The sequence below is a fragment of the Lycorma delicatula genome, chromosome 9 (genome assembly GCF_047948215.1).
Source record: "Lycorma delicatula isolate Av1 chromosome 9, ASM4794821v1, whole genome shotgun sequence".
NCBI lineage: Eukaryota > Metazoa > Arthropoda > Insecta > Hemiptera > Fulgoridae > Lycorma > Lycorma delicatula.
In genome coordinates, this window is record NC_134463.1 from 34,933,092 (window position 1) to 34,960,278 (window position 27,187).

Consider the following 27,187-nt stretch of genomic DNA (forward strand, 5'->3'; position numbering starts at 1 on the left):
AGAAACTCTTGCCTATCCCGTTCCTTTATGACAAACAATCAATTTATCTCTGAAAGCTATGGACATTAAATTTCACAATGATGATCCAAAAACAGCAGATTCATTTTGCACGATTATGATGAAACCACTGGAGGGTGTAGGGAAATGAAATATCATCATGCTTCTTAAAATGAGCAGGGAAATATTTGCAAGATGATATAAATAAACTTAATATCTGGTCTGATAAATAATTGTTCGAGCCAAAATAAAAAACACGATATGATTATAATGTACAAGTAATTAATAGAAAAATTTACAAGTTAACAACCACAAATAATTGTTGCCTGGGCACACTCGTGCAAAAGTTAATACAATCACAGCATAATCAAAAAGAAGAAAAAACAATTAAACCAAGAAATAACATGCTCTGATTGTGGAAAATTTTTAAAGAAAGTGGAAAGAATACCCACATTGAAAGAATGGCGTTTGCCATTCATTATTTGAAAATTATATGCAAAATTTTACATATGCAACAAATTTCAAATATGTATAACAATTTGCACAATGATTAAGTACTTGAAGTTTTTGAGTCAAGTTGAGTATTTTAGAATCAGCTAGAGAATGAGTATTTAAACATTTTTACAGAGAAATATTTTAGGACTTTTATTCTCCATTCCCAATTATTTTTGTGAATAAAGTTACAATACTTCTATTGAGAGATATTTTTTCATATTACATTGAAATTTTGTATTGATGATATTGTAAATATCACCAGTTTTTGAATTTCCGAGTTGAAAAATCATAATTGAATTGTCTATTTCAGAAATTCATTACATTCCATATAAGTATCATTCCACATAACAGGTTTTTGAAATAAACTTTTCAGTTATAAACTATTTTGAGTGTTGTTCAGAATCAGGAAAGATTCTGAAAATAGTCAGCGAGTCAGGAAAAATCACGTTTTAAAAATTTGAGTGAACCCTGATTTTATATATATATATTTATGCTATTAAACCATCAAGTACAGAATATTGAGATAAAACTAAGGTAAGATTTGATTCAATATTCTGTACTAGGTGGTTTATTTAATAAAATTTAAATATAATGTAACAGTACAGAGGAATTTATATATGAATGGACTTTGGTTAAACTGTTGGACTTATTGAGCATCTACCTTAACTGATTACAGACCATTCACTGAGTCATTGCAAAAAATTAATGGCCTTCCATCACAATACTCATAGTGACTTGCCAAGTAGTATAGAACTTACCACGCTACAGAATAATGTATCATCCAGTAATGACTATGACTACATCTGTACTGTAGAAGGAATTCCCAGTACTATGAGCCACATTAGAAATATTTTTATAAAGTAACCTTAGATGGTGATTTTCACTTATTATTTCTCAGAGTTAATTAAAATTTCTAGCAAGTGCGTTTGTGTTGAGATAACTGGAAGTTACAGATTAAAACAACTTTTAGTGGTATTTCACCCTACATTAATAGAAGTACTTTGGGGAACATCGACTCATGGTTGTTCTTAATTTCCTGAGCTGAGATCTAGTCTGCCTCATTATCACATGTAAGCATATCAAAGAGCAGTTTAATTAATAGACACAGTTAAAATTAACATGATTTAATTTTAAAATGATAATTGATTGTGTATCATCATAAACTAGTGGGTGAAGTATCCTGTCCAAAACACTAAAGGAGAATCTTGTGATGTACTACAGGCTGTTGATTGAACTTGTACAGAAGCTGCCACAGTTCTGGCATTATAAATCACTTCTGACATTTTCATTCAGAATTCTTTGTACTGAAAACAGAAGGTACTGTTCGATTATGAATCGATTATCAATCCTAGATTGCATTTATGATTTTTACCCTATTTGATTTCAGTTAACTTATTCGTACATTTGTAAATGTTTGTATAGATTTTGTGATTGACCGTTTAGAGGTTGCTGTCTTAGGCACCAAGATTTTCAAAGATACCAGGAAAAGTCCTGGTATTGTTTGTATACAATAAGTTTGTCCTCTAATGTTAATTATGGATGAAAGCGAACTAGTCAAAATTTATAGAAATGAAGGTTTTTTCTTGTGAAAATTTAACTTTAAATTTAATTTTGTGCAGGTAGATCAACATTATCTGATTGCTTTCTGTAATCTAAATATATACATTTGTTTTTGTTTAAGTAAAAATATTGAACCAGTTCTTTTTTAAAATGGTGTCCAAGTTTGATAAGGTTTAATTTTAATAACACTTCTTTATCAGGATACAATATATGTGTGCTGTGTAATAAAAAAAATTACCAAGAACATGACTAAAACTTTATGATAGATTATTAATAATGAGGATGATACTTCCCCGATTATCTTGCATTTACCTGAGGAAATATACATTCGTTAAAGTCTGATTGATTAAAAGTCACTTATACCAGACTGACCAGTAAATTTAAGATCAGACCATTTTTGGTAGGTCAATTTGTTCTTTTTTTTATACCAGAAAGATTTATAGTTTTATTTTAATAGCCAACTTCAGTGCAGTGACTTTCAGTAAATGTAATAAACTTAAGTAAATAGATCTATTGTAAAGCCAGAGGCTTTTTTTTTGTCTTATGTACTGATAAAATAAGATAAAAAAAATGTATGTATGTTTTATTGTTTTGAATTTAATTTATGGATTTACTTGGGTCACATTGCAGTATCTCACCACTGTAATTCCATAACATACCATTTGGATAGTGGCCCATTGAACAACCAGGCTTTACAAGTTCTTATTAAAAGTAAGTATTAATTTAAATATTATTATAAATTAAAATAATAATTGTTATGATTAATATTGATTTAATTATATTTATGCTTAATTCAAACATTTTGTAAACATTTAAAAGTAACGCTTGTGATTATATTATGTAACCTCTTTCTCAGTAATATTATAAAAATTATCATTAATTTTATGTCCTGAGAATTTTTAGGAAGAAACTCAAATCTGTAGATTTGAAAATGTTTTTATTTAAATTTGATGCTGCTCCAGGTCATATATTAAATGTTTTTTCAATGAAATAATATTTATTGTATTCTCAGATATTTTTCCCTCTATTGATGTCAATAACAATTGTAAAGTGAATTTTCTCTCTATTATGATAATGATTTAATAGTAGTAATCAAGTTTATATTCTTTGCTCATTATTCAACTAAAAAACATTGGTTAAAACTCAATAGAAATTCATGAAACTAATTTTTTTGTTTTGATTTTGATTTATTTATGCAATTGTAAAACTTATGTTTGTCCATTTCACGCAGTTTGTCTCATTAAAAGATTTATTAAAATAATTTATTTATCTAAAATAATTATTATTGAAGCAAAGCTTCTTAATGCAGGCTTCAGGATGGGGAGTCAACTGAAATAAAAAGAGTGTCACGAAAAAACGTCATACACTAGTTGTATGTATCAATACTAACTATAGATAGATCGATACTAACACGCGAGTTGTGTAAACACACACTCGCTCTTACTTTATACACAGTTAATTTGTATATGCGCATTTTTTTTTTATACGTGTATTTCATTGCTAGTTCAAATTTCTTATCAATAAAAAATTTTATTGTGTGTATGTTATTTTGTATCATTAATAAGTCATATAATGTTGCGTAAAGAAGTTACACTTCTGTAGTGTGTCAATGCACCGACACACTGGTTTTAATTTTTTTTTTAAATAATTTATTCAAAAAATTCACTATGTTTCTCTACTAGAAACATATCTTAAAGTAATAAAAAAATGTTCAATAGTATTTACTGTACTGAAATTTTTTACCTAATAAATTATAAACTATTCTTCAGTTAGTGGTAATAACAAAAAAACCATTGCAAGGCCCACCATCTTCTGGAGTAATAGTTCTGAATTAGCTAATGAGATATATTACAAATAATATTTATGATGGTTTTCTCTATGAACCGAATTAGTATTTTCTTTGTCCTGCCACATCTTCCATTCTTTTGGAATACATATACAACTTTATTTTATTGTAGGTTTTCATGTCGTTTACTATTACAGAAAGGTCTATTACCATAACTAAACAATTTCACTTGACATTTTTTTAAGAAATCTGTAATCTCTGAAAAATGGCATAGCCATTCTCAACAATTCTATGCGAGACTGATTAGATAAAAAGTGGTTACATTCTTCTGTTAACTGTGAATTTACTAAGCCAATCAAAATGCATTGGTATTCAGTCCCAACAACTAATGCCATCATGCTACACTATACAGTGAACATTACTATTCTGAGAGAAAGGAATCCTGAGTAGTTTAACTTATTCTTCAGATGCTTTATGTACATTAAGGCAAGACGATGATAGACAGTGTAAAGGATCAAATTACTGCACCAGTAATCTTTCTGTCATGAAAGATGTATTATATATAATCTATCCAGAAGTTATAAAATTTTGTCTGTTACCATGAAAATGTAATGGCATACTCTATATAAATAGCTTCACTTTATATTTATCATTACTTTATTTAAGTTTAGTAGATGTTTTGTAAGAATTTTTTGTTATTTGAAAAATGTGTAGATAGTATAATAAAATATGGTAAAAATGAGACGTATACACATCTTAGGAATAGTCGACTTGAGACTGTACAAGACTACACTTCATTTATATTCATACATATCATCCTCATTCATCCCTGAAGTAATGATTCCTTATAGTGGTTCCAGAGGCTGAACAGAAAAAAGATTAAATTTTAATTGATCTCATTCTTTAACAATTAATTTTGTTTTTTGTTTATAATAACTTTCATTTATTTATGTAGGTTTTTTTAGTTACTATTTATTTTAAAAATAGTGGAACCCTTGAATAACAAGCTCACTTGTAACAAGAACTTAGTTGTAACGTACAAAATTCTGAGATTTGTTTGTTTTCTACCTCATAAATGTTAAATTAATTTGCTTTTAGCAAGTTATTGATGCATTATAAACTTTGTTATTACAAGTATTTTCATTTCTTAAAATACTGCAATTCAAAAAAAGTTAACCAAATAATCTCAATGCAAGGGTTTGAGATTTCTTCATTAACAAAATGTACATTTACGATTTATATGTAAGGATGTGACATTTTATCTTAGGCCTGTTCAACTCAGGTCTGAGGGTGAACGAAAGGTTTGTAACAAGACGTTATACAGTATGTACAATTCAAGTACAGTACATACAGTATAAATTCCATTGAGGTATTACAAAGGTTGGTAGTTATTTTAATTTCCTGGGTTTTCTGTTTGCAAAATTCCAGGAAAGACTGGGGCCAAACAATGATCCATGAAAACCATCCAAACAGGTTCATCAAACTCTATGGCGTATTTTAAACGATTTAAGTGAAAGTTTGAAGAGGAGCGTGGTTAAAGATAAATTTTACCTGTCCTATCCCCACCAGTAAATTCAGTAGTCATAATTTTCAGTTTAACAATACAGTACTATACCATAGAATAAGTTAAACAAACAGTATTGCGCGTTAAAGTGATCGATCGGATACCCAGTTTCCAAATACTGTGCAGTAAAACTGTAGTCGCGCCAGTGAATGTATTTTCATTTTAGTGTTTCTTGCTAAAAAAAAACTGTACAGTATATTTTTAAAAAAGTGGTATTCTATTAACGCCGGTTCATTTGTAATGAATGATCTCAGGCGTCAAAAGGAAACAACTATCTGTGAGTGATAAAATCCAAGTTATATAAGAACTAGAACGAGGATTATCAAATTCAAATGCTTGCAAAAACATAGACTAAAACGTAGCATACACAGTTCAATTGTGAGCAGTTGTGTGAATGATAATTGGCTACTTTTTAAATTGGGTTATAATGAAGAGGAAATTTTTAATATTGATGTAACCGGCTTGTTTTATAAATTAACCCGTGACAAAACTTTTAAATTTAAAGGTGAAAAATGTATTGGTGGAAAACAGTCAAAGGTCAGGCTAAAGTATGGATGACTTCAATAATTTTTGTACAAGAAATTCGTAAATGGGATTGGAATTGCAAAAAAAAAAACAGGAAAATTTTATTATTGATCGATATTTGCCCCGCTCACCCATCACTGCACAATTTAAAAAAATATAAATCTTGTGTTTTTACCACCTAATACTACAGCAAAACTGCAGCTGATGGATAAGGAGGTTATTCACAGTTTTAAAGGTCATTACAGAATTACATAACATTAAAGTTCATTAATGCTTTTAAAATTATTGAGAACATGGACAAAAAAAAGAATTCCAAATGACAGTTTTAGAGCTAACAGATTTATGACTCAAGCTTGGTATAACGTATCACAAGCCATAATTTGAAACAGTTTTAAAAAATCCGGTCTCATTCCACACCATATTTCGATGGAAAGGTTACCTTGATATACATACTACAGAAATTCCAATTATACGTATTCCTATTTTATATATATATATATATATATATATATATATATATATATATATATAAAATTAAATTAAGGAAACCCTCATTGAGATAATTAAAGGTCCAAGGTCCCTTATCTTGTTTTTAAATGAAATAAATATTATTTTGTATGCTTATAAAAAAAAATGTTATTTACATAATTTTTTGTTTATTTTTAATTTCAGTTTTAAAGGCGATCAATGAAGACAGTCCTACTGTTCCAACACTTTTGACAGATTATATTCATAAAGGTAAGTTATTAATTTTTTTTTTATTATTTTGAAAAAAGAGAATTTATCAATGATTACTTAAAAGGTTACTAATTTATTTAGCACCTTTTATTGATGTTGTTTCAAGTTGAATTTTGTTAATAATTTTGAGGGTATATTAACAAAGCATGTTGATAGCAACAAAGCATATTATAAAATTAACAAACAAAGTATAAAATAAATATACTGTTTGATCACTTACTATTCCATTATTCAGCTTCTATTAAGAATACATCTTATTTAATATTTAAAATATTAAAACCATTTTAAATACTTATAATTCACACCAACTCTACAATATTTATAAATATTATTATAAAAAAAAAAAGTGAACAAGTATCTATTTGTTGATGAGTTACTCTACACTGATAATTTAAAGTAATGAATATACAGTCAACTCCTGGTAACAAATCTTGATAATGCGATTTTGTTTTTTGTTTCCCTCAAAAAAACCTGCCTTACTTAAAAAAAAAGTCCATGGGTAACGTGAAAAAATTATTGTGGGAAATTGTACCTCTACAAGTTAAGGTGATCAAATGATTACCTCTATAACACAAAAAACTATGTTTAAATTTAAACTTTACACAGCTTTACTTTTTTTATACAAACCTTACCTCTCTATCTCAAAGTTCTTGCTATAAAGCTTGCTATCTGGAATCCTGTTCCGGTAAACAAACATATTGTAACTTGTTGATTGCTGCTGACAACTGTCAATGTAGCATATTCTCAGTTGTGTGAGTGTACAGTTTATTGGAGTTAAGTATAGTGCATTAAGTGCTAAAAGAAAGGTCAACATTTAACTATCAAAGATAAATTTAAATTAATTCAAGCAGTGAACACAGGGGAAAGAGGAAAAAAGGACAGGACATTGTTGTTTAGTTTAACATCCAGTCTAGTATTTTATTCACAATTTCAAAGAATGAGACAGAGAGGTTTTTTAAACAAGTCAACACAAGCAAAAAGAGAAGCTGATTTTCCTGATGAAAAGTGTTTGGTTGCTGGTTCAAACAGAGCCAGACAAAAGCATAACTTTGGTGATCCACTTTTAAAATAAAAGGCAGGAAATGTTGCTAAAAGTTTACAAATGGGTCAAATTACAATTTTTATCGGCAAATACGACATCAAAACTTCAGCCCCTGGATCAGGGTTTAATTAAAAACTTAAAAATATTGTACCGGACTGAAGTTGTACAAAATTTTATCAGATGCATTGAAGAGGGTAAGAGTGTAGTATTAACTAACGAGTTATATTGTTATATGTTACTGTTAGTGTACTGTGTTGTTCACTGATATTTACAAAAACATTAAAATATCAAATTCAATAATATCATCAAACTATGTCACTAATATTCCCTTTATATAATATTTTGCTATATATGTATAATTTTTTTGAAGGAATAAAATCTATTTAAAAATTTGTAAAAAAATAGATTTCTTTTCCTACTGCGACAAATAAATAAAACATCAACCATTTATTTGCGTCTGTGTAACAAGTACTTATCCAACATAAGTAATTAATTATTATTTAAGTAATTTATCCAACATCTAAGTAAAAAAGTAGCTAGATTTTTTTTTGAAAATAGGATGTGTATAATAAATTCATATTTTTTTTTCAGTAGAAATGGTTATTGTCATAGATCTTTCTCAAATTTTGTATATAGATAGGGTGGATAAATAGTAAAGTTATTCTTTCTATATCTCTGTAGCAATATTCCTTTTATTATACAAAACTATATCAATTATTCTTCAATTTTTACCATCAGACTTTTATAGAATGTAATAAAACACTATAATTTATTTTTTTAAGGATATCGTTCAATTATTAAGCTGAACCTTGAATTAAATCACACTTTCATCAAAAGGTTGAAATCAATAATGAAACAGTTTGTAATAAATCCATATTTGAATGACTTGTTTTATTATTATAAAGTGTGATAAATAAACCTGTAATAGAAATTATAACCTGAAGGATCTGATTTAAAGTCTTCTCTGGAAATATCAAGGGTTAACATTGGCTAGGGTGGTGTGATCTCACCACCATCAACCTGTAACTAATTGTAAAAATAAAAACTATACCTATTACCTAAACTTACAGTGAGAATATGGGTATGCCAAAAATTGAGGGATATTTTGTTGTTTTGTTTTTATTAGGCTTGAGAATTGTTTTTCAGATATGGTTTTTGGTTATTCAGTAAAGTAGAAGTTGAAAGAATGTTTATAAATGTGATACCCGACTCAGATATTTTCATACATATAAAATAAATTTTTGCTACAATCGTGTTTGACCCCTGGTGATTCCAATTTCTTGGAATTTTCCTGGCAGGTTTTATTGATGGTTTGCTATTGTATTGAATCTAATGATTCGGTTTTTTATTTAAATACATACATTTTCTTTGCATGTGGTAAGTTAATTTTCAGATTACTTCCAACATTTTGATGAAAAACGTTTTCTTGTCTGCCGTACACAAGGCTGAAATGTAATGTACAGTCGCTCATAACTCACAAATGTTTAGAGATAGTTAAATGAAACAATATGATATAGAATTACATTTTACTTCCTGCTAAATCTTATGTTTTACAAAAATTTACATTTATTTTTCTACTTAGTCACCATTTACACGTACACATTTCTTCCAGTTGTGAACCAGTTTTCTCATTCTGTCAATGAAGAATGCTGGCAATCTTTCCTTGATCTACAACCTCACTGCATTTTTCAGTTACATAGTAAAATGAATTTTCTTATTACCCCTCTAATTAACAAGTTTCAAAATTACTTTCAAGTTTCAGTCTAATGAATGTTCAGCAATCCATGTGGATTGTTAAATGAACACCTATTTAAGAGTTTTAACGCCTCTATGTACTGCACAGAATTTATAAGCAATCAGCTATCCAGGTAGTCTCATTCATGTGTTTAGAATCCCAGAACTCTGTCAAGAAAATTGTTTTTGCTGAGAGGTTTTGTTTTGAATTTTTTTAGTTTTTAAGAGTGCAGTGTGACAAAGTGCATGTCATGATGCAGCATCCAGTTGTATTTGAAGGCTGGTTTCATGTGGGCAACTCTTTTCTGCAATCTTTCAAGAATTTCTCGGTAAACATATTGATTTACAGTCTGATCTGTAGGCAAAAACTCTTTATAGACAATGCCATTACTACTGAAGAAACAAATTAGCATGGTTTTGATTTCTGAGTTGCTCATTTTTACTTTTTTGAGACGTGATAAGTTTGAAGTGTGCCACTCCTTGCTCTGGCAATTTGTTTCTGGTTCATACTCAAATATCCAAGATTCATCATCAATAATAACATTTTGTCCATAGAAAATCCGGACCAGTTTCAATTCGCTCTAGAAGATCGCAACACACTTCCATCCTTTTGTTTTTCTGTTCAACAGTGAGGTTTTTTGGGACCAATTTTGCACAAAAGTTTTTCATGTCCAATTTGTTTGTCAAAATTTGATGGATTTGGTATGGTTCAAATTCAATTGTTCTGCAACCATTTTCACAGTTAATTGCAGGTTGTACTGTATAAAGTCTGATTCACTCAGCATTGTTATCACTTTTTGACGTTAACGGTCTTCCAGAGTGTGGATTGTCCTTACTCCTGGCCATTTGAAAATTCTTTAAACCATCAAAAAACTTGGGCTCGTGACAGTGTGTCATCTCCATAGGCCCTTTTCAATTTTGAAAAAGTTTCAGTAGCATTCTCACCAAGTTTAACACAAAACTTGATTGCACATCGTTGCTCATAATTAGTATCACTCATTTTTATAATGCACAACAAAAACTCGTTTCACGAAAAGTTTGTTTACATCTCATGTGGCAACAGTAGACTAAAAATATTAATACCTAATATAAATCAGCTGTTCATATAACCATATGTTTACTAGTAACTTTACAGTGTTGCCACTGAGGCTGCCAATAAATACTAGTTCATTACTTTATTTACAGACCTCGTATATAAAGCATAGTGTTGTTGCACAGTTTTGTTGTTAACATGCTTCATACACATACACACACACACACTTACACACTTACACACAGCATGTTTTGTTTAAGTAAGGGCCGTTTTGATATAAAAATTGAAATAAGCAAAAAGGAGATATTTATTATAACAATATAAATATATATATATATATATATATATATTGTTATGAACGATCTCGCCTGAAGACCGTTAACATGTTGTGGTAGATTTTAGAACGGGGTTGGACTGTATGTTCATAGGTGATCAATGAAGACAGTGCCTTGTTGCTTGCTGAATAATGGTTTAATGAATTGTTGTCTTGACAGTTAATGAAATGAATTGTAACATAACATATAACTTGACATATAAAATTAAATACAACATTAAAGCTAATCTAATGTTCATCCGAACAAAGAGTGAAGTTCATCCGGACTAAGAGTATGACGTGACTGCCTTGGATCAGATTCGAGCTTGAATGAAATAAATTAGTCGCTACCTCATAATGACCACTCCCTGCGGCATTATGACATAGGACATGGCGTAATCAGATCGCCTGACCAAGCTTGCCATGGGGACTCTAGCCCTCGCTAGGTAGCAGCACCCATTGGCAAAGTAGAACATAACATATATATATATATATATATATATATATGTTTATATATATATATATATATATATATATATATTCCCCCATGCCTTTTGTTTTGAATTGAATGTGTAAGTTTTGTAAGCGTTTTACAGTACATATCGGTATTAACTTTTCTTCCACGTTCAAGAAATTCAATCAGCAATTTCTCTTCGGCGTCTCAAAAAATCATAGCCTTAAGCTTTTTCATTGAACTTCAAGGGATAATGAATGCCGCCATTGCATTGATTGCTGCTTTGTCTTAACATTTGAATAAGATATCCACGTTTTAAAATTTAAATTACATTTTTAAAATTAAAAATGTAATATACAATTAGGAAGTATAATTTAATATTGCTTTATGTGTATAAAAGATTAATTTTTTTTATGAAAAATGTTTCATAAATATAAATTAATTTGATATTTTGATTTATTTACAGTGCTGTGCCCAACATAAAGCTCGGATGTAATAAAAGTTTCGTCCAGTAATATGAAAACGGCGTTAAATGGGTAATTACATATATATTTACAACATACAGTTACATGACAAATACAATGCATGTATAATAATAAATAATAATAATAATTATAGGCTAATAATTGTATTGTACTGTACTGTACTGTATATGTAAAGAAAATTGTCTAATTTAAATCAATATTAAATTTAAGTATAATAAATGCTCGTATCTTTGTAATGATATTATTATGCATAATATTTTCTTTGTTTTTACTATACTCTTTGTGACAGTGGCAGCTAATTTAGAGTGATTCATGAATATTTATCAATGCTCACAACTATAGGCTTAGGCCCAGAGTTAACAGTTGCTACATGAGATGGTGATGAATTCATAGTATGAAAAATTAACTTATCATAGGTAGTTAATTAAAGTTATAAATTAATTAATTAAAACTATAATTGAATTGTATTAATTTGTCAGTATAATATTTAATTTAATAAGTTAGTTGTTTACAATTTTATGAGTGCATAGTTGTGATTAGTGTATGCTTTATTTGTAAAATAAAATATTCAAGTGATAAATAAATTGAAATGAATCCGGTTTACATCTTTAAATTACGATGGTAATCAAAGATTGAATTTATTTATCATATAAATGTATATATGTGCCTGCAACAGATAAAAATTGTTTTTAAGTAATTAAAAATTCAATTATGTAAAGGAAATAGGAATCTCATGATGGAAAATCAGTTCTGAAACCAATAATAAAAAAAAAAGTTAGCAGTGTTTGGTAGAACTACTCTGCATGAAGAAGTTGCTGATTAAGTTAAAGGGTTAAATCTAAGTAATTTTTTAACTTATAGGTGCTATCTTTATCTCCCATTATCTTATAAAATAGAATTATTAAAATTGGTTGGGCATTTCATCAATTATTATTTTTTAAACTTTGTGGATAAGAATATGAAAAATATGGTAATCATTAAACTTTTAATTTTGAAAGTGATCACTTTTTGATTTTTCAATGTCTAAATCTAATATCGTTATTATTTATTTGTTGTTTTTTTTTTTAATTTATTCTGAGGAAGAAGGTGGTAGCTTAAGTAGAAGTCAACCCAAGAAACAGGATGTCAAAATATAGGCTGAAGATATTTGACATGTAAATAATAATTAAAATAAAAAACGTAAAAACTGTGTAAGACAATTGCATTATAGCAATGTATAATGGTTTTTTCCTAAAATGCAGAGAAAATTTTATAGAATCTATTTCATAAAAATTTGTTAGTTACTTTTAAAACAAATGCTTTGAATTTATTACATTACTCTTAACACCGTTATTTAATATAATAATTTGAAGCTGCCACTGACATCAGTGTTTTTAATTATGTATTTATTAAAATATACATACATTTACATGTTGTAGGAGATAAATACAAATAAGTAGACCAAAAATATGTACATTATTATAAAGGTAAAATTGTATTCCATTTCAAGCATAATATTTTTTGCTTTTTTCATTAAACAATTGTTTATATTTTATGAATTTATGTACAGTAATGTTTCTTAGAAAATTTTTAATTTATTCATTTTTGTTTATTTATTTATTTATTATTTATTGTTGTTATTTTACCAGTCTGTTTACCTTTTTCATCATACATACTTTAATTATGTATTTGTAATTAGTATATTTGATGATAAGAAAGTAGGCTTAACAAGAAAATAATTTTTATTTATCTATAATAACATATTGTAATTTTTTAATTGTAATGTAAATGTGATATTTCAAGGCTAGATTAATGAAGCTAATGTATAGATGATAATGCTATTAAATGTGAATATATTTCTCTAATTATGTTAGTGTTTAAAACAAACAAAAATTTCATGTGTAATTTGTATCATTAATGATAAATTAGTGATGTTTTTAATTAGACATAAGTAATCAAATTGTGCAGTGTTTATTAATAATAAATTACTTTAATGCATTAAAGTTGGCTCTCATTAATCAGAACTAAAGCAGTCAAATAAAATAAATAGTTGGTTTATGTGTTAGGTATGATGATGTAACAAAAATCTATTTCTGTTCATTTTATTGAGAAAAACTATAACTAAAGATAATATATAAATATAAACATATTTAAAAATCACAATAGCTTATTTATTTTCAAACAGAAATATGTTTGTTTATTGAACTAAAATGAAAAGAAAGTACAGTTGCTATCTTGAAGTAGTAAAACTTATTAATACTTACAAAGAAAAATTGATTTTATTTCATTAAAAAGTAACTTTTTACTATATGATTGAAGTGAAAACTTCTTTGGGCGTGTTGTGTCAGAATTTTTTGTACATACGAATTACCCATCTAATTCGAATGTACAAAAAATGAACATGGGAAAAAAAATTGCTGACTCATAATCAAAATCTGTAACATAGCGCAAGACGCTAAGCATATATAAGTGGGTTAGTTCTCACAAAATACAACAGATGGTGCTGATGTGAGACCGCATACTTTAAAATAGTTTAATATAGGTTTTTTAAAAATTGTTCGTTTCAGCTAATTAAACCAACTTGAAATAATTTTTAACAATTAAAAATTAGTTTGAATCAATAAAATATTTATTTTTAGCAGTAATAATTTATTTTAATTAAATAAATACCTACTTAATAATTTTTAATTCAATTCAAATAATCTCACATCAATCAATGCCATCGCTTGCATTTTAAGAGAGCTAACCAAGACCAGCACTATGTATATTGTACATTTTAAAATTCAGCAGATTCAAACAATTTCTTTTACACTCCACGTATTTTTAAATTTAATAAATTAATACATAATAAAAATTTCCTTTGTAAACATTTAATTCATGTAGAATCGCGCATGTAAAATATTATAATAGGTTGTAGTATCTATATTCTGACCGAGCTTTATAATAATTTAAAAACATATTTTATCAGTTATGGTAGAAAATGAAGATAGTTGTTATAGTTCAATTAGTAGCCGCAAATGAGGTACTGATGATGAAAATTTGACTTATAAAATATTCAAAAAAGAAAATCATGAAGAGAATGACAGTAATAATGAAGAAAATTATGAAAATATAGTGACAAAGTAATGGTTAAAAATGAAGATTCAAAAGAATTAAGAAGATTATGTAACCAGCGGTATAGAGAAAGCCATGACAGAACATTTTCTCCAAAAAAATAAACATTCTAACACAAGATTGCGTGTTCAGCGATATAGAGAAAGGCAAAAGAGCAATTCTTCACAATCAGAAATGTCTGATGAAAAAAAAAAACACGAAAAACAAAATTACTTGTATGAAAACATAGAGATAAAAAAATTCTGACAAAATGTGCCCAAAGAAGTTTTCACTTCAAAAATAAATTCAGTTAATTCATTTCAGAATTAACTGAAAATAATTTTTTGATTTAATCTGGTTTGGTAAACTTACTTAACGTTATTTGTTTTGAATACGTATGTTTATTTGTATATCAGTACCACAGGAAAACTACTTAAGTGCAATTTAGCATTATTTTTTTTAATATTATAATAAATGCTAAGTATTAAAGGTCAAATGTTTTGCAATAATAGTAAATCTGAAATAATAACTTTTAATGTGATCCTTGGTTGTTTTCTAGTTTGATATTAAGCTACTGCTAGGTTGCGTTTTATGACTAAAATAGATCGCACTATAAATAAAAAAAACCATCTACTTCCAATCAGTCATCAAATTCAGCTCAAGTATTTTGTAAAATGGCATATACAATTAAAGGTATTAAAAGTATTAGTAATTATAATAATTTAATTATTATTATAACCTTTAACCCTTTGAACCCCGGTCCAAAAGTTTGATGATTAAAATTTTTTACCTAAACTTTGTGCTTTAATCATCAAAATTAATTTCTCATCTTCTGTTAGAAGATGAGACAAGTGCTATTGTTATAGTAGAGGTGTCAAAATGTTAAAAGAAGTGAAGTTGAAATTTCTGAGGCCATTGATCTATCATGTCTGTAGTGAAGCATCGAACTGTCTGTCAATTTCACTCAATCTGTCAGCTAAATTTCCAGCCATAGTTCAGTTAAATTATATACATAAAACACTAACAGACAGATAAAAATCACTATACACATCAAAATAACAGAGGAACACTGGTATTAAAATAATAACACATGTACTTGCAATGTTAATAAACAAATACAGCAACACACGGACGGACTACTAGCAAATGTTGTAGTAAACAAAACAACACCTGTTACAGGATGTCAGCTCCATACAGTATATTTATTTATTTTGTTATAGCATTTTTCTTAAAAAGTGCTATAACAAACTCTTAAGTAACAAAATATTTTGTAACAATTATTAATATATTAAGAATAATATGGAATACAAAGAACATGTATTGTTTTCACAAAAATATAAAAATAATCAGTTTTAAAGCAGAAATATCTTGGCAACAATATCATCGCCTGATATTTTTGATGCAGTTAATGATGACTGATGTATAGCCACCGTGGGGTTTTTAGCTACTTCAGTCACAACATATTGGCATCGATGGTTTAAAGTTATTTTAATTGTATTATTTTAATAATAAAACAAAGCTACTACAATAAATAATAATACAATAAAGCTACTAATAAAATTTATCTATTACACTGAACAGGTATTGAAATTAAATTAAAAATAAGGTTAAAATATGATAATTTTTAATATTAAATAAGATTTATTTTTGAAAAAAATATAATGAATATTATTAATTTCTGCAAATCAAGATGAAAAGAAGGTAATCAGAATATCCCATTTTTATGAAAATTATGATTTTTTTTTTTACAAGCCAATTTTGATTGGCTTAGTAAATTCACAGTTAACAGAAGAATGTAACCACTTTTTATCTAATCAGTCTTACATAGAATTGTTGAGAATGGCTATGCCATTTTTCAGAGATTACAGATTTCTTAAAAAAATGTCAAGTGAAATTGTTTAGTTATGGTAATAGACCTTTCTGTAATAGTAAACGACATGAAAACCTACAATAAAATAAAGTTGTATATGTATTCCAAAAGAATGGAAGATATGGCAGGACAAAGAAAATACTAATTCGGTTAAGAGAGAAAACCATCATAAATATTATTTGTAATATATCTCATTAGCTAATTCAGAACTATTACTCCAGAAGATGGTGGGCCTTGCAATGGTTTTTTTGTTATTACCACTAACTGAAGAATAGTTTATAATTTATTAGGTAAAAAATTTCAGTACAGTAAATACTATTGAAAATTTTTTTATTACTTTAAGATATGTTTCTAGTAGAGAAACATAGTGAATTTTTGGAATAAATTATTTAAAAAAAAATTAAAACCAGTGTGTCGGTGCATTGACACACTACAGAAGTGAAACTTCTTTACGCAACATTATATGACTTATTAATGATACAAAATAACATACACACAATAAAATTTTTTATTGATAAGAAATTTGAACTAGCAATGAAATACACATATAAAAAAAAAGAATGCGCATATACAAATTAACTGTGTATAAAGTAAGAGCGAGTGTGTGTTTACACAACTCGCGTGTTAGTATCGATCTATCTATAGTTATTATCGATACATACAACTAGTGTATGACGTTTTTTCGTGACACTCTTTTTATTTCAGTTGACTCCCCATCCTGAAGCCTGCATTAAGAAGCTTTGCTTCAATAATAATTATTTTAGATTTAAAATAAATCTTTTAATGAGACAAACTGCGTGAAATGGACAAACATAAGTTTTACAATTGCATAAATAAATCAAAATCAAAACAAAAAAATTAGTTTCATGAATTTCTATTGACTTTCAACCAATGTTTTTTAGTTGAATAATGAGCAAAGAATATAAACTTCATTACTATTATTAAATCATTATCATAATAGAGAGAAAATTCACTTTACAATTGTTATTGACATCAATAGAGGGAAAAATATCTGAGAATACAATAAATATTATTTCATTGAAAAAACATTTAATATATGACCTGGAGCAGCATCAAATTTAAATAAAAACATTTTCAAATCTACAGATTTGAGTTTCTTCCTAAAAATTCTCAGGACATAAAATTAATGATAATTTTTACATAATATTACTGAGAAAGAGGTTACATAATATAATCACAAGCATTACTTTTAAAAGTTTACAAAATGTTTGAAGTAAGTATAAATATAATTAAATCAATATTAATCATAACAATTATTATTTTAATTTATAATAATATTTAAATTAATACTTACTTTTAATAAGAACTTGTAAAGCCTGGTTGTTCAATGGGCCACTATCCAAATGGTATGTTATGGAATTACAGTGGTGAGATACTGCAATGTGACCCAAGTAAATCCATAAATTAAATTCAAAACAATAAAACATACATACATTTTTTTTATCTTATTTTATCAGTACATAAGACAAAAAAAAAGCCTCTGGCTTTACAATAGATCTATTTACTTAAGTTTATTACATTTACTGAAAGTCACTGCACTGAAGTTGGCTATTAAAATAAAACTATAAATCTTTCTGGTATAAAAAAAAGAACAAATTGACCTACCAAAAATGGTCTGATCTTAAATTTACTGGTCAGTCTGGTACAAGTGACTTTTAATCAATCAGACTTTTAATGAATGTATTTTTCCTCAGGTAAATGCAAGATAATCAGGGAAGTATCATCCTCATTATTAGTAACCTATCATAAAATTTTAGTCATGTTCTTGGTAATTTTTTTTATTACACAGCACACATACATTGTATCCTGATAAAGAAGTGTTATTAAAATTAAACCTTATCAAACTTGGACACCATTTTAAAAAAGAACTGGTTCAATATTTTTACTTAAACAAAAACAAATGTATATATTTAGATTACAGAAAGCAATCAGATAATGTTGATCTACCTGCACAAAATTAAATTTAAAGTTAAATTTTCACAAGAAAAAACCTTCATTTCTATAAATTTTGACTAGTTCGCTTTCATCCATAATTAACATTAGAGGACAAACTTATTGTATACAAACAATACCAGGACTTTTCCTGGTATCTTTGAAAATCATGGTGCCTAAGACAGCAGCCTCTAAACGGTCAATCACAAAATCTATACAAACATTTACAAATGTACGAATAAGTTAACTGAAATCAAATAGGGTAAAAATCATAAATGCAATCTAGGATTGATAATCGATTCATAATCGAACAGTACCTTCTGTTTTCAGTACAAAGAATTCTGAATGAAAATGTCAGAAGTGATTTATAATGCCAGAACTGTGGCAGCTTCTGTAAAAGTTCAATCAACAGCCTGTAGTACATCACAAGATTCTCCTTTAGTGTTTTGAACAGGATACTTCACCCACAAGTAGTGGGTGAAGGTATGATGTTATGATGATACACAATCAATTATCATTTTAAAATTTAATTTTAACTGTGTCTATTAATTAAACTGCTCTTTGATATGCTTACATGTGATAATGAGGCAGACTAGATCTCGGCTCAGGAAATTAAGAACAACCATGAGTCGATGTTCCCCAAAGTACTTCTATTAATGTTGGGTGAAATACCACTAAAAGTTGTTTTAATCTGTAACTTCCAGTTATCTCAACACAAACGCACTTGCTAGAAATTTTAATTAACTCTGAGAAATAATAAGTGAAAATCACCATCTAAGGTTACTTTATAAAAATATTTCTAATGTGGCTTATAGTACTGGGAATTCCTTCTACAAAACAGATGTAGTCATAGTCATCACTGGATGATACATTTTTCTGTAATAAGTTTATTTATATCATCTTGCAAATATTTCCCTGCTCATTTTAAGAAGCATGATGATATTTCATTTCCTCTACACCCTCCAGTGGTTTCATCATAATCGTGCAAAATGAATCTGTTGTTTTTGGATCATCATTGTGAAATTTAATGTCCATAGCTTTCCGAGATAAATTGATTGTTTGTCATAAAGGAACGGGATAGGCAAGGGTTTCTGTAAATTCACTATTAAAAGGGCGTTTTTCCATCAATTCCTGTCTTTAGCTTTCAGTTTATAGCATTTATCAGCCTCGTCCAAATGAGTGTTTTTTTTTGTAACAAAGAAGCTCTTTCTTCCAGTTGTCTCTTTAATTGACAAATTATACTCTTTGTTGAAAACTTTAAGGGAAAGCCATTTTTTGCCACCTCATTACTTGATTTCCATTTTGATCACACGCATATGTATAAGAAAAACAACTATATGTATATTTAATCTACACCCACGATATTTTTTTTGTATTCTATCTTGACTATAATGGCTCTCGTAAGCTGGGTATTTGTCTTATGAGCTTTTATTGGTTCAATAATATAGTTTGTGGTATTTTATTCGATGGTGCATATTTGCCTTCTTATCACATGACATCATACTGCTTTCAGAAACCTTTTTCAAAACTATTTTCCCCACCCACTCATTCATAGAGTACTTAAAAACATAGACTGACAGAAATGTATTTTTTTATTTAAAAATGAGAATTTATACAGGGCGTTTCATAATGTTCTTACAAGTTACAAAAATTCAGTACAAAAAAAGTATTTCACTAACCTAAATGAAAGTTGTACGAGGTGATGCATGGACTCGAACAGTTTTTGTTAAAATCTATAAATGTTCGATATGTGCTGCTCTGGTGACACGGCACACGTCAACACGAAAGTTTAGCTCTTGCCAAACTCGTTCTAACATGTCATTTTCGATAGAGTTGATATCGTACGGCATCGGCGGGATAAACACCAAAACGACTTCTCGCTTCCCGTGGCAGCCATTTTCTCTACTGTCGACGCCTAGCGAGCAAATGGTTTACTAACTGCCTAGTGTATGTGGAAAAAACTATTTGAACTACTCTTTCATACAGTACTTGTTTTATTCTTATGAGTGAAATAGTTTTTTGTTAATGAATTTTTGAAACTCTGAAGAACATTATGAAATGACCTGTATACATTTGTCATTTTCCTTTGATCCTCTCTACTACAATTTCGCATTCCTCTTCTGGGTACTGGTCCTGATGAATAAATTTTTGATACAATGTACTGTCTTTTCATATCCCAAGACTTGTCTTTAGACCAAAATTTATCAAATATTTTTCCTGTCAGCCTCAATTATCAACGAGAACGTTTCATTCTGAAATCCTGTTTACAGCCAGACCCCGTAACACAACTTGCTACTAGCTTTCCCGTTGAAGAACATTACCTCACAAACATTACCTTTTCTGACATTTTAATCCAAAAAGTTGCATTTCTTTTTCTCTTTCATATTGTCCTACATTTTCTTTAGGTTCATGACCTACATGATGACCCATATCAGAATTGGAATATGGCACAAATTTCTTAATGTTTTCAATCTTTTCATTAACTAGTGTTACATGAGACACCACAAGCTCTTCATGGCTTTTACATGGTAAACACTTTTAATTTTCAATAAAAGAGATATCAGAGCCTGCCAGTAGATTAAAGCTACTGTAAGGCAAATAATTGAGATCACCAATCAAATCATCCTCTGAAGTGAATGATTGTATTTCTTGAATACCTTTTAATTCATAGCCAATAACCCATTTTGTCATATGTGAAATACATCAGACTTCAGTGGTATTCGGATTACTATCAAACTGAATCATGATTATTGTTAATAGCCTATTTTTGTTTCCAGAATCATTAAAGCAGTCGCTATTATCTGTCTTCAAAAATGCATACACCTTTTTCTTCTCTTCATCACCTTCATCAGTAGAAGAATGTACTAAAGGGAAATGCAGCTGTTTTTCCAATTTTTTTTTCCCATTTTCCCTAGTCTTTACAATAAAACGTAAACTAAAACTAATCAACTGTTGAAAGATTAATACATTATTTGATCTTGAAGCCCAATTAACTGTCTGCATGATTCGGGCTGTTTTTTCTTGCATCAAGTAATTCTTTAATTGATGTAGTTCTATTTTAAATTCATTAGAAGAGAACACTATCTCATTTAGAGTTTACAGCTATGTATGAGGTGTTATTGTTTTTTAATGGTATTTTTATCACTTGTTCATCAACAGTCTTGTTGATGATTACAGGCTTATTTTGAAAAGCTAACCTAATTTTCTAACATAACCTAGAACAATGCCTTGTATTAACTAAATATGATTACGAATTGTAACTAATTTTATTTATCGTTATTATTAGTTTTGTAAAAATTATTTCAATTATATATAATTAAGACCCCTGGTAGTAAGACATACAAATAAGAAAATGAAAGGTTACGGTTAAAAGAAAATTAAATCGATATGATATAAATATTCTGTGTCTACAAAAGTTCATGTTAATATTACCACTAAATAATTAAAACTTAGGTTGATCAAATCTTTTAATAGCTTAAAAAGCTTCTCATCAGCCTGAAGACGTGTTAGGTTAGAATGTTTACTTATTAACATTTTAATAATTAAAGACGATAGTAATAACCTTACATTTTGTCCAAAGCAGTTCAGATAAGAACTAATTTCATCTTTTTTTGCCCTCTATTCATGACTAATTATATGTATAAACAGCTAGGTTAGATACTGCATTAATTCAAAACATAACTGCAATAGTGGTGGACCTAACACAACCTCTTTTTAGGACAAAAGTGATAGAATAGTTATGTCCCTAGTGAGTACTGGACTTAGGAAAGGAATATTATATTTTGCTTTGAACCAAACAAACGTAACATATCATAGTTTAAATCGGTTTATCTTACTGAATGGACAAAAGATATTTTTATCCTTTTATTTTTAGAGCTCTTATTTTGATTCTGTACATTGGTGGATTGTGCTGAATTTTGTTTATTCTTTTGGAAAATACACACACGCATGCACATGCACACACACATCTTTTTAATCCATTTCTTTCTGCTTCTGTCTCTCTTTTAGGTGCTTCCTATTATCATTGTATTTCATGCACTATTTTTTTTCATGCATGTATTTTTTCTATAAAGTATCAATATTGCAATTTTAATTTGTTACTTCATCAAGAAAAAGCTTCAGAAACAATCAAGTAGTCGTGAAACCACATTTTGAAAATTACGACTACAGATCTTTACCTATGGGCCAGATACACAGTTAAAAATATCCTTTGATATGAAGAGGTCTTCTTAACATATTACAGTAATAATAATTGTATTTAGTGAAATTTTATAAGGATTGTAATCTGAAAATTTGTAGTGTAATCTGAAAATTTATGAATCGGATTAATATTTTCTAAATGAATTGGCTGGAAAGAATTTTCCAATTCTATAAAATTCTTTCATCCTTACCTCAGAATCATGTAACATTAGAATTTTTGGTTTTACAATACGATCTCATTTTATTTATTTTGATGAAGCTGTTTCAATTTTTCATATTTATAATGATTATTATTATTAAACAATATCTGGAGTTGACAAACATAGTGTTAGGTGAAAATTATATTTTTACTGGATTGGAGCAGTACAAATCTCTGAGGAAATGAAACATAACCGATCGTTACAACAGTTGAAAACTTCCTTTTTGTAATCAGTTAGTGGTTTAATGTGATAAAGTAAAAAATGTGCGTGTAAGAAATTAATCTTAACATTGTTATTTTAGTACTTGTACTTTAAAGTAAATTGCTCATTGTTATTTATTTTTTTGAGTATGTAGTATAGATTAAACGGTATAATGAATTATTGTTTGATTTTTATTTTTAGGTATTTCTGCATCATCTTACTCCTCTTCAAACACTGCCAATGTTTACTGCACTCTGGCTGACAATAATTGATTTTATGGATAAATATATGCATGCAGATAAAAGTGATCATTTGGTAAGTGAAAAATTAAACTGACTATCGGTGATATGTATGCAAGTCAGGAACATCTTACTTAACCATTTGTCGCTCTAAATCTCATTTCTCATTTTGCTATGGTTTTTGAAACCGTGTGGATAAGTTTATCATTATTGACTTTCTACAGAACCGTTTTTCTGATCGCTGTTAGGAATTCTCATAATTTGTTGTTACGGATGTAAAATTTTTATTTTAACATTAGGTTAAGAAGAAGAGTGCATTAAAAGGATTAATCAATTTCTTGTTTTGCACTACCTGTACCAGTTTTTTTTTTTTGGTTGTGGTAAATGTAGAACATTGATGTCAAAAGGAACCAGTCATCATTGCTTTCTCTAAAAGTATTAATTTTTACTGCTCTGCCGATCTGTGGTTCGTGAGCAGAGTGAAAAAATGATTTTATGGCTCATACTGTATTTGAATGTCATGCTGATATGTAGTTTTGCTCAGTGAAGGCGCTGAGAATCCTATTTTCACTCCCCAATTTATCTAGTAAGATTGTCACTGTAGCTTAATATTCATGAAAATGTTATGTTATCTTCAGCAGTGACTGATATCTCGTATTAAATTGTACGCAACCGTTACGGTTTTGTCATCTAATATACCTACACGCATATGGGTTGGCCAGATAGGGTTTTCTGGAGCCGGTAAAGTATTGTGGAATCGGGGAACGAGGAAACGGTTTGGAAAAATTAAATATTCTAATTGTGAAAAACTTAAGTCATGCGATCAAAGATATTAATAGAAGATTGAGATTGGCTGCTAAAGTACGATCAACTTATCATTCCTATGGATGTGATATCAGTAGGTTAATGGTCAGTCGATGGATGTAAACTCACTATTCAAAAGTAAAAAATTTTTATATGAAATAGATTGTGGAAAAATGTACATGAAACCAAACTTGAAGTAAATTTGGCATTCTATTCTTTAATTTTTGAATGGATTAATGAAATGTAAAACCACAGGGTGAAATTCCGTATTTAATAAATGCTTTAATTGAATTCCCAGAAAATTTTTCGCTTAAAAAATGAGTAAATAAGAATTCGGTAGCCGAATAAGAATTCGATAGCTGTGATAAGATTAGAGATCTAGAAAGGTAAGCTGAAATTTAGGAAGGCCAGAAAACCTTTTCTCAGACATGTTAGTCTTATCACCTTTCCTATTCTATTTATGTTTAAAAGAAACAACTGAAGGAGAAATTTGATAACAATCAAAGGAAAGAAATAGAAAAATTAAGATACCAACAAGAAAGAAAATAAAGATGTTGAGATTCAATATTGATATTGCTTAAACAAGAAACCAGAAATTCTTTCCGGCTAATGGTGAAATATACATTCTGATATGATATTTTGAGAAGATGAGCACTTTTTTACTGCATAGGAGGAGCGCAGATTTTCAAGTGCTAGATCTCCCTTGGATCTCTGAATTACTCTTGAAGCAGACTGTTTTATTGGATACTTTGAATCCCAGTGCCAAGTTTGCTGTCTTCTTAAATTCTGAAAAGGCTTACAAATTGACTTGCTGAATAGATATGCTGCGAATCTTAAAAGAATGGGATGTAGATACAATTTTCTGGGCTTCATAGTAAGATTCCTTGAGAACAATGTTTTTAACTTCAGAACCATTTACACTGGAAAATGTGCCTTAAAGTACTGATGTTCTATAATTTTATTTTCTTTGGCTGTAAACAACACTATAAAATTTATTAAAAACCACCTTCATGTGTTCATTATATGTAAATGATTTAACAGCCTACATCCATCGGCAGCTGCAAAACGTTTGCTTCAAAACTTCATTTATGAACGAGTCATAAGGTGAAATTATCTAAATTAACAAAAACATCTCAGTATCACTCTACATAAATTTAGGTCTACTTTATGAATGCATTGCCTGAATTAAACGTGTAAGAGAACTCAAAATTCAGTGTTTAAAACATTTTGATAGGTTAACAAGTAACAGCATAATATTTACAGTAACAGCTTTTGGGGTGCAGATGAAATGTGTACTTAAATTTTACTGAATTTTGGTAATGTCTAAATTCGATTAGTAGTTTACTCCTCAGAGTGTACAATTCTTGGGATGTTGGATCACCATTTGTAAAATTTTATTTGATTTGCTACCGGATCATTCCTGTCTAGTCAAATAGTAAGCACTTTAATGAAGAATGGTGAGCCTTTCTCTCTCTGGTTGAGTCGACCAATAATGATTTACATGCATCATAAAGGGACAATCTCAGCATCTTCTGTGTGATTTTGTTTTTATTTTCAGTCTTAATCCACAGATTCCCATTTAATTTAGTTTTACGATTATTCAAGCTCGGGGAATGTTTGTTTTATCTTTCCTTAGTTTGAAAAACTACATGCTACATTTACTGTTCATTACTATATTTACTTAGGTGATTAGTTATAAGAAAAACAGACAATAAGCGTGTAGTATTATTACAGAATTTCTGCCAATAAAGATACTTCTTTATAAGGTGAAGCGATTTACATTGATGGATTTAACCAGAGCAGTTACATTAGATGTTCCTTTATGGCCTATTTTCTCGAATACAGATTTTATGTATTTATCTTACTGGTGCAAGCATACCGGAGACATGTCATCTTCTATCTTTCAAAAAAATATATATACTGTAGTTTGAAATAAGCTCTACTTGAGAACGTTGATACAAACATATATCTAAAAAACATTTTGTTATTGAGTTACAGCTAGTGAAAGATTTTTCCTGTATTTCAGTTTTCCTGGTGAAATGAGTTCATACTGAAACTTTCTGGTGTTAAACCAGATGGTTTTGTATGACTTTTAACCTCAAAAATCAAATAAAATTGATCACAGAACTGCATCTCTTGCAGTTTTCATAATATCCAACATAAAACAGAAAAAATAGCTCTATATACATGCATGTATCTTCTTAGAGCCATCTCTTAACTTAAGTTGACCGTCGTAAACTATTCTTAATTTTAGGTGGCTGCTGTAAATAAATAAATGGAGAACTTAAATCTTCAGTCGTTAAAATTTTTCTGAAATATAATGACGGAAAAAAATATGTTGCTGTTAAAATATATTAACAAATTTTAATATAACTTTTCAAGAAATTTGAAGGAAACTAATTGGAAAACAGTTATTTACTTTAGTTCTAGAAGTACCGTTATTCAAATATCAGTTTGATAAACATAATTGGTTTGTTATAAATTTTATATATGTGTGTGTGTGTGTGTGATTGTGTGTTGTTTCTTACACAATTATTTATTTTTTAGTATAATGTAGTATTTAGTACGATTCAGTATAATTATTTATTTTATTTACTTATATATCTATTGTTCTGTATCTACTTTTATTATAACTTATGTTGTGTTCATGAATTAGCTTTAACTTAACGGTTTTATTTACAGGACTATCAAGCTTGCCATTATTGTTAACCACTAATCTGCTGGAGAATTCAACTTTACCTACAGTACCTGTATTAGCACCACCAAACGTCAATAATTATAGATATTTTTAATGAAACTTAGTTGTTCAAAGGTTTTTATTGTAAATTCGAATAATGCATTAAGCGACAGAAAGTGTAAAACAATTTTGAATGTAATTATACATGATGGTGTCTGAATACAATTATATAATTTTTTAAATGA

The 27,187-nt window shown here is 28.6% G+C and overlaps 1 protein-coding gene across 11 annotated transcripts in view; it reads left to right on the forward strand.

The window, feature by feature from the left end:
- LOC142330054 (Golgi-specific brefeldin A-resistance guanine nucleotide exchange factor 1-like) overlaps positions 1 to 27,187 on the forward strand; it is a 60,072-nt gene extending 32,885 nt beyond the window's left edge. For 5 of the 11 annotated variants that reach the window (XR_012757659.1, XR_012757661.1, XR_012757660.1 and 2 more), the window contains 5 exons: positions 2,683 to 2,763; positions 6,600 to 6,665; positions 11,708 to 11,777; positions 23,424 to 23,537; positions 26,948 to 26,973. Coding sequence is in view for 5 of the 11 variants with exons in the window: in XM_075375080.1 (XP_075231195.1) it covers positions 15,390 to 15,491; positions 23,424 to 23,537; positions 26,948 to 26,974 (243 nt within the window). In the remaining 6 variants the exon portion in view is untranslated. Of the gene's footprint in view, positions 1 to 1,277; positions 1,563 to 2,682; positions 2,764 to 6,599; positions 6,666 to 11,707; positions 11,778 to 15,357; positions 15,492 to 23,423; positions 23,538 to 26,947 lie in introns of those variants that run through there. The other 6 variants (XM_075375080.1, XM_075375081.1, XM_075375082.1 and 3 more) reach the window with 5 other exon arrangements.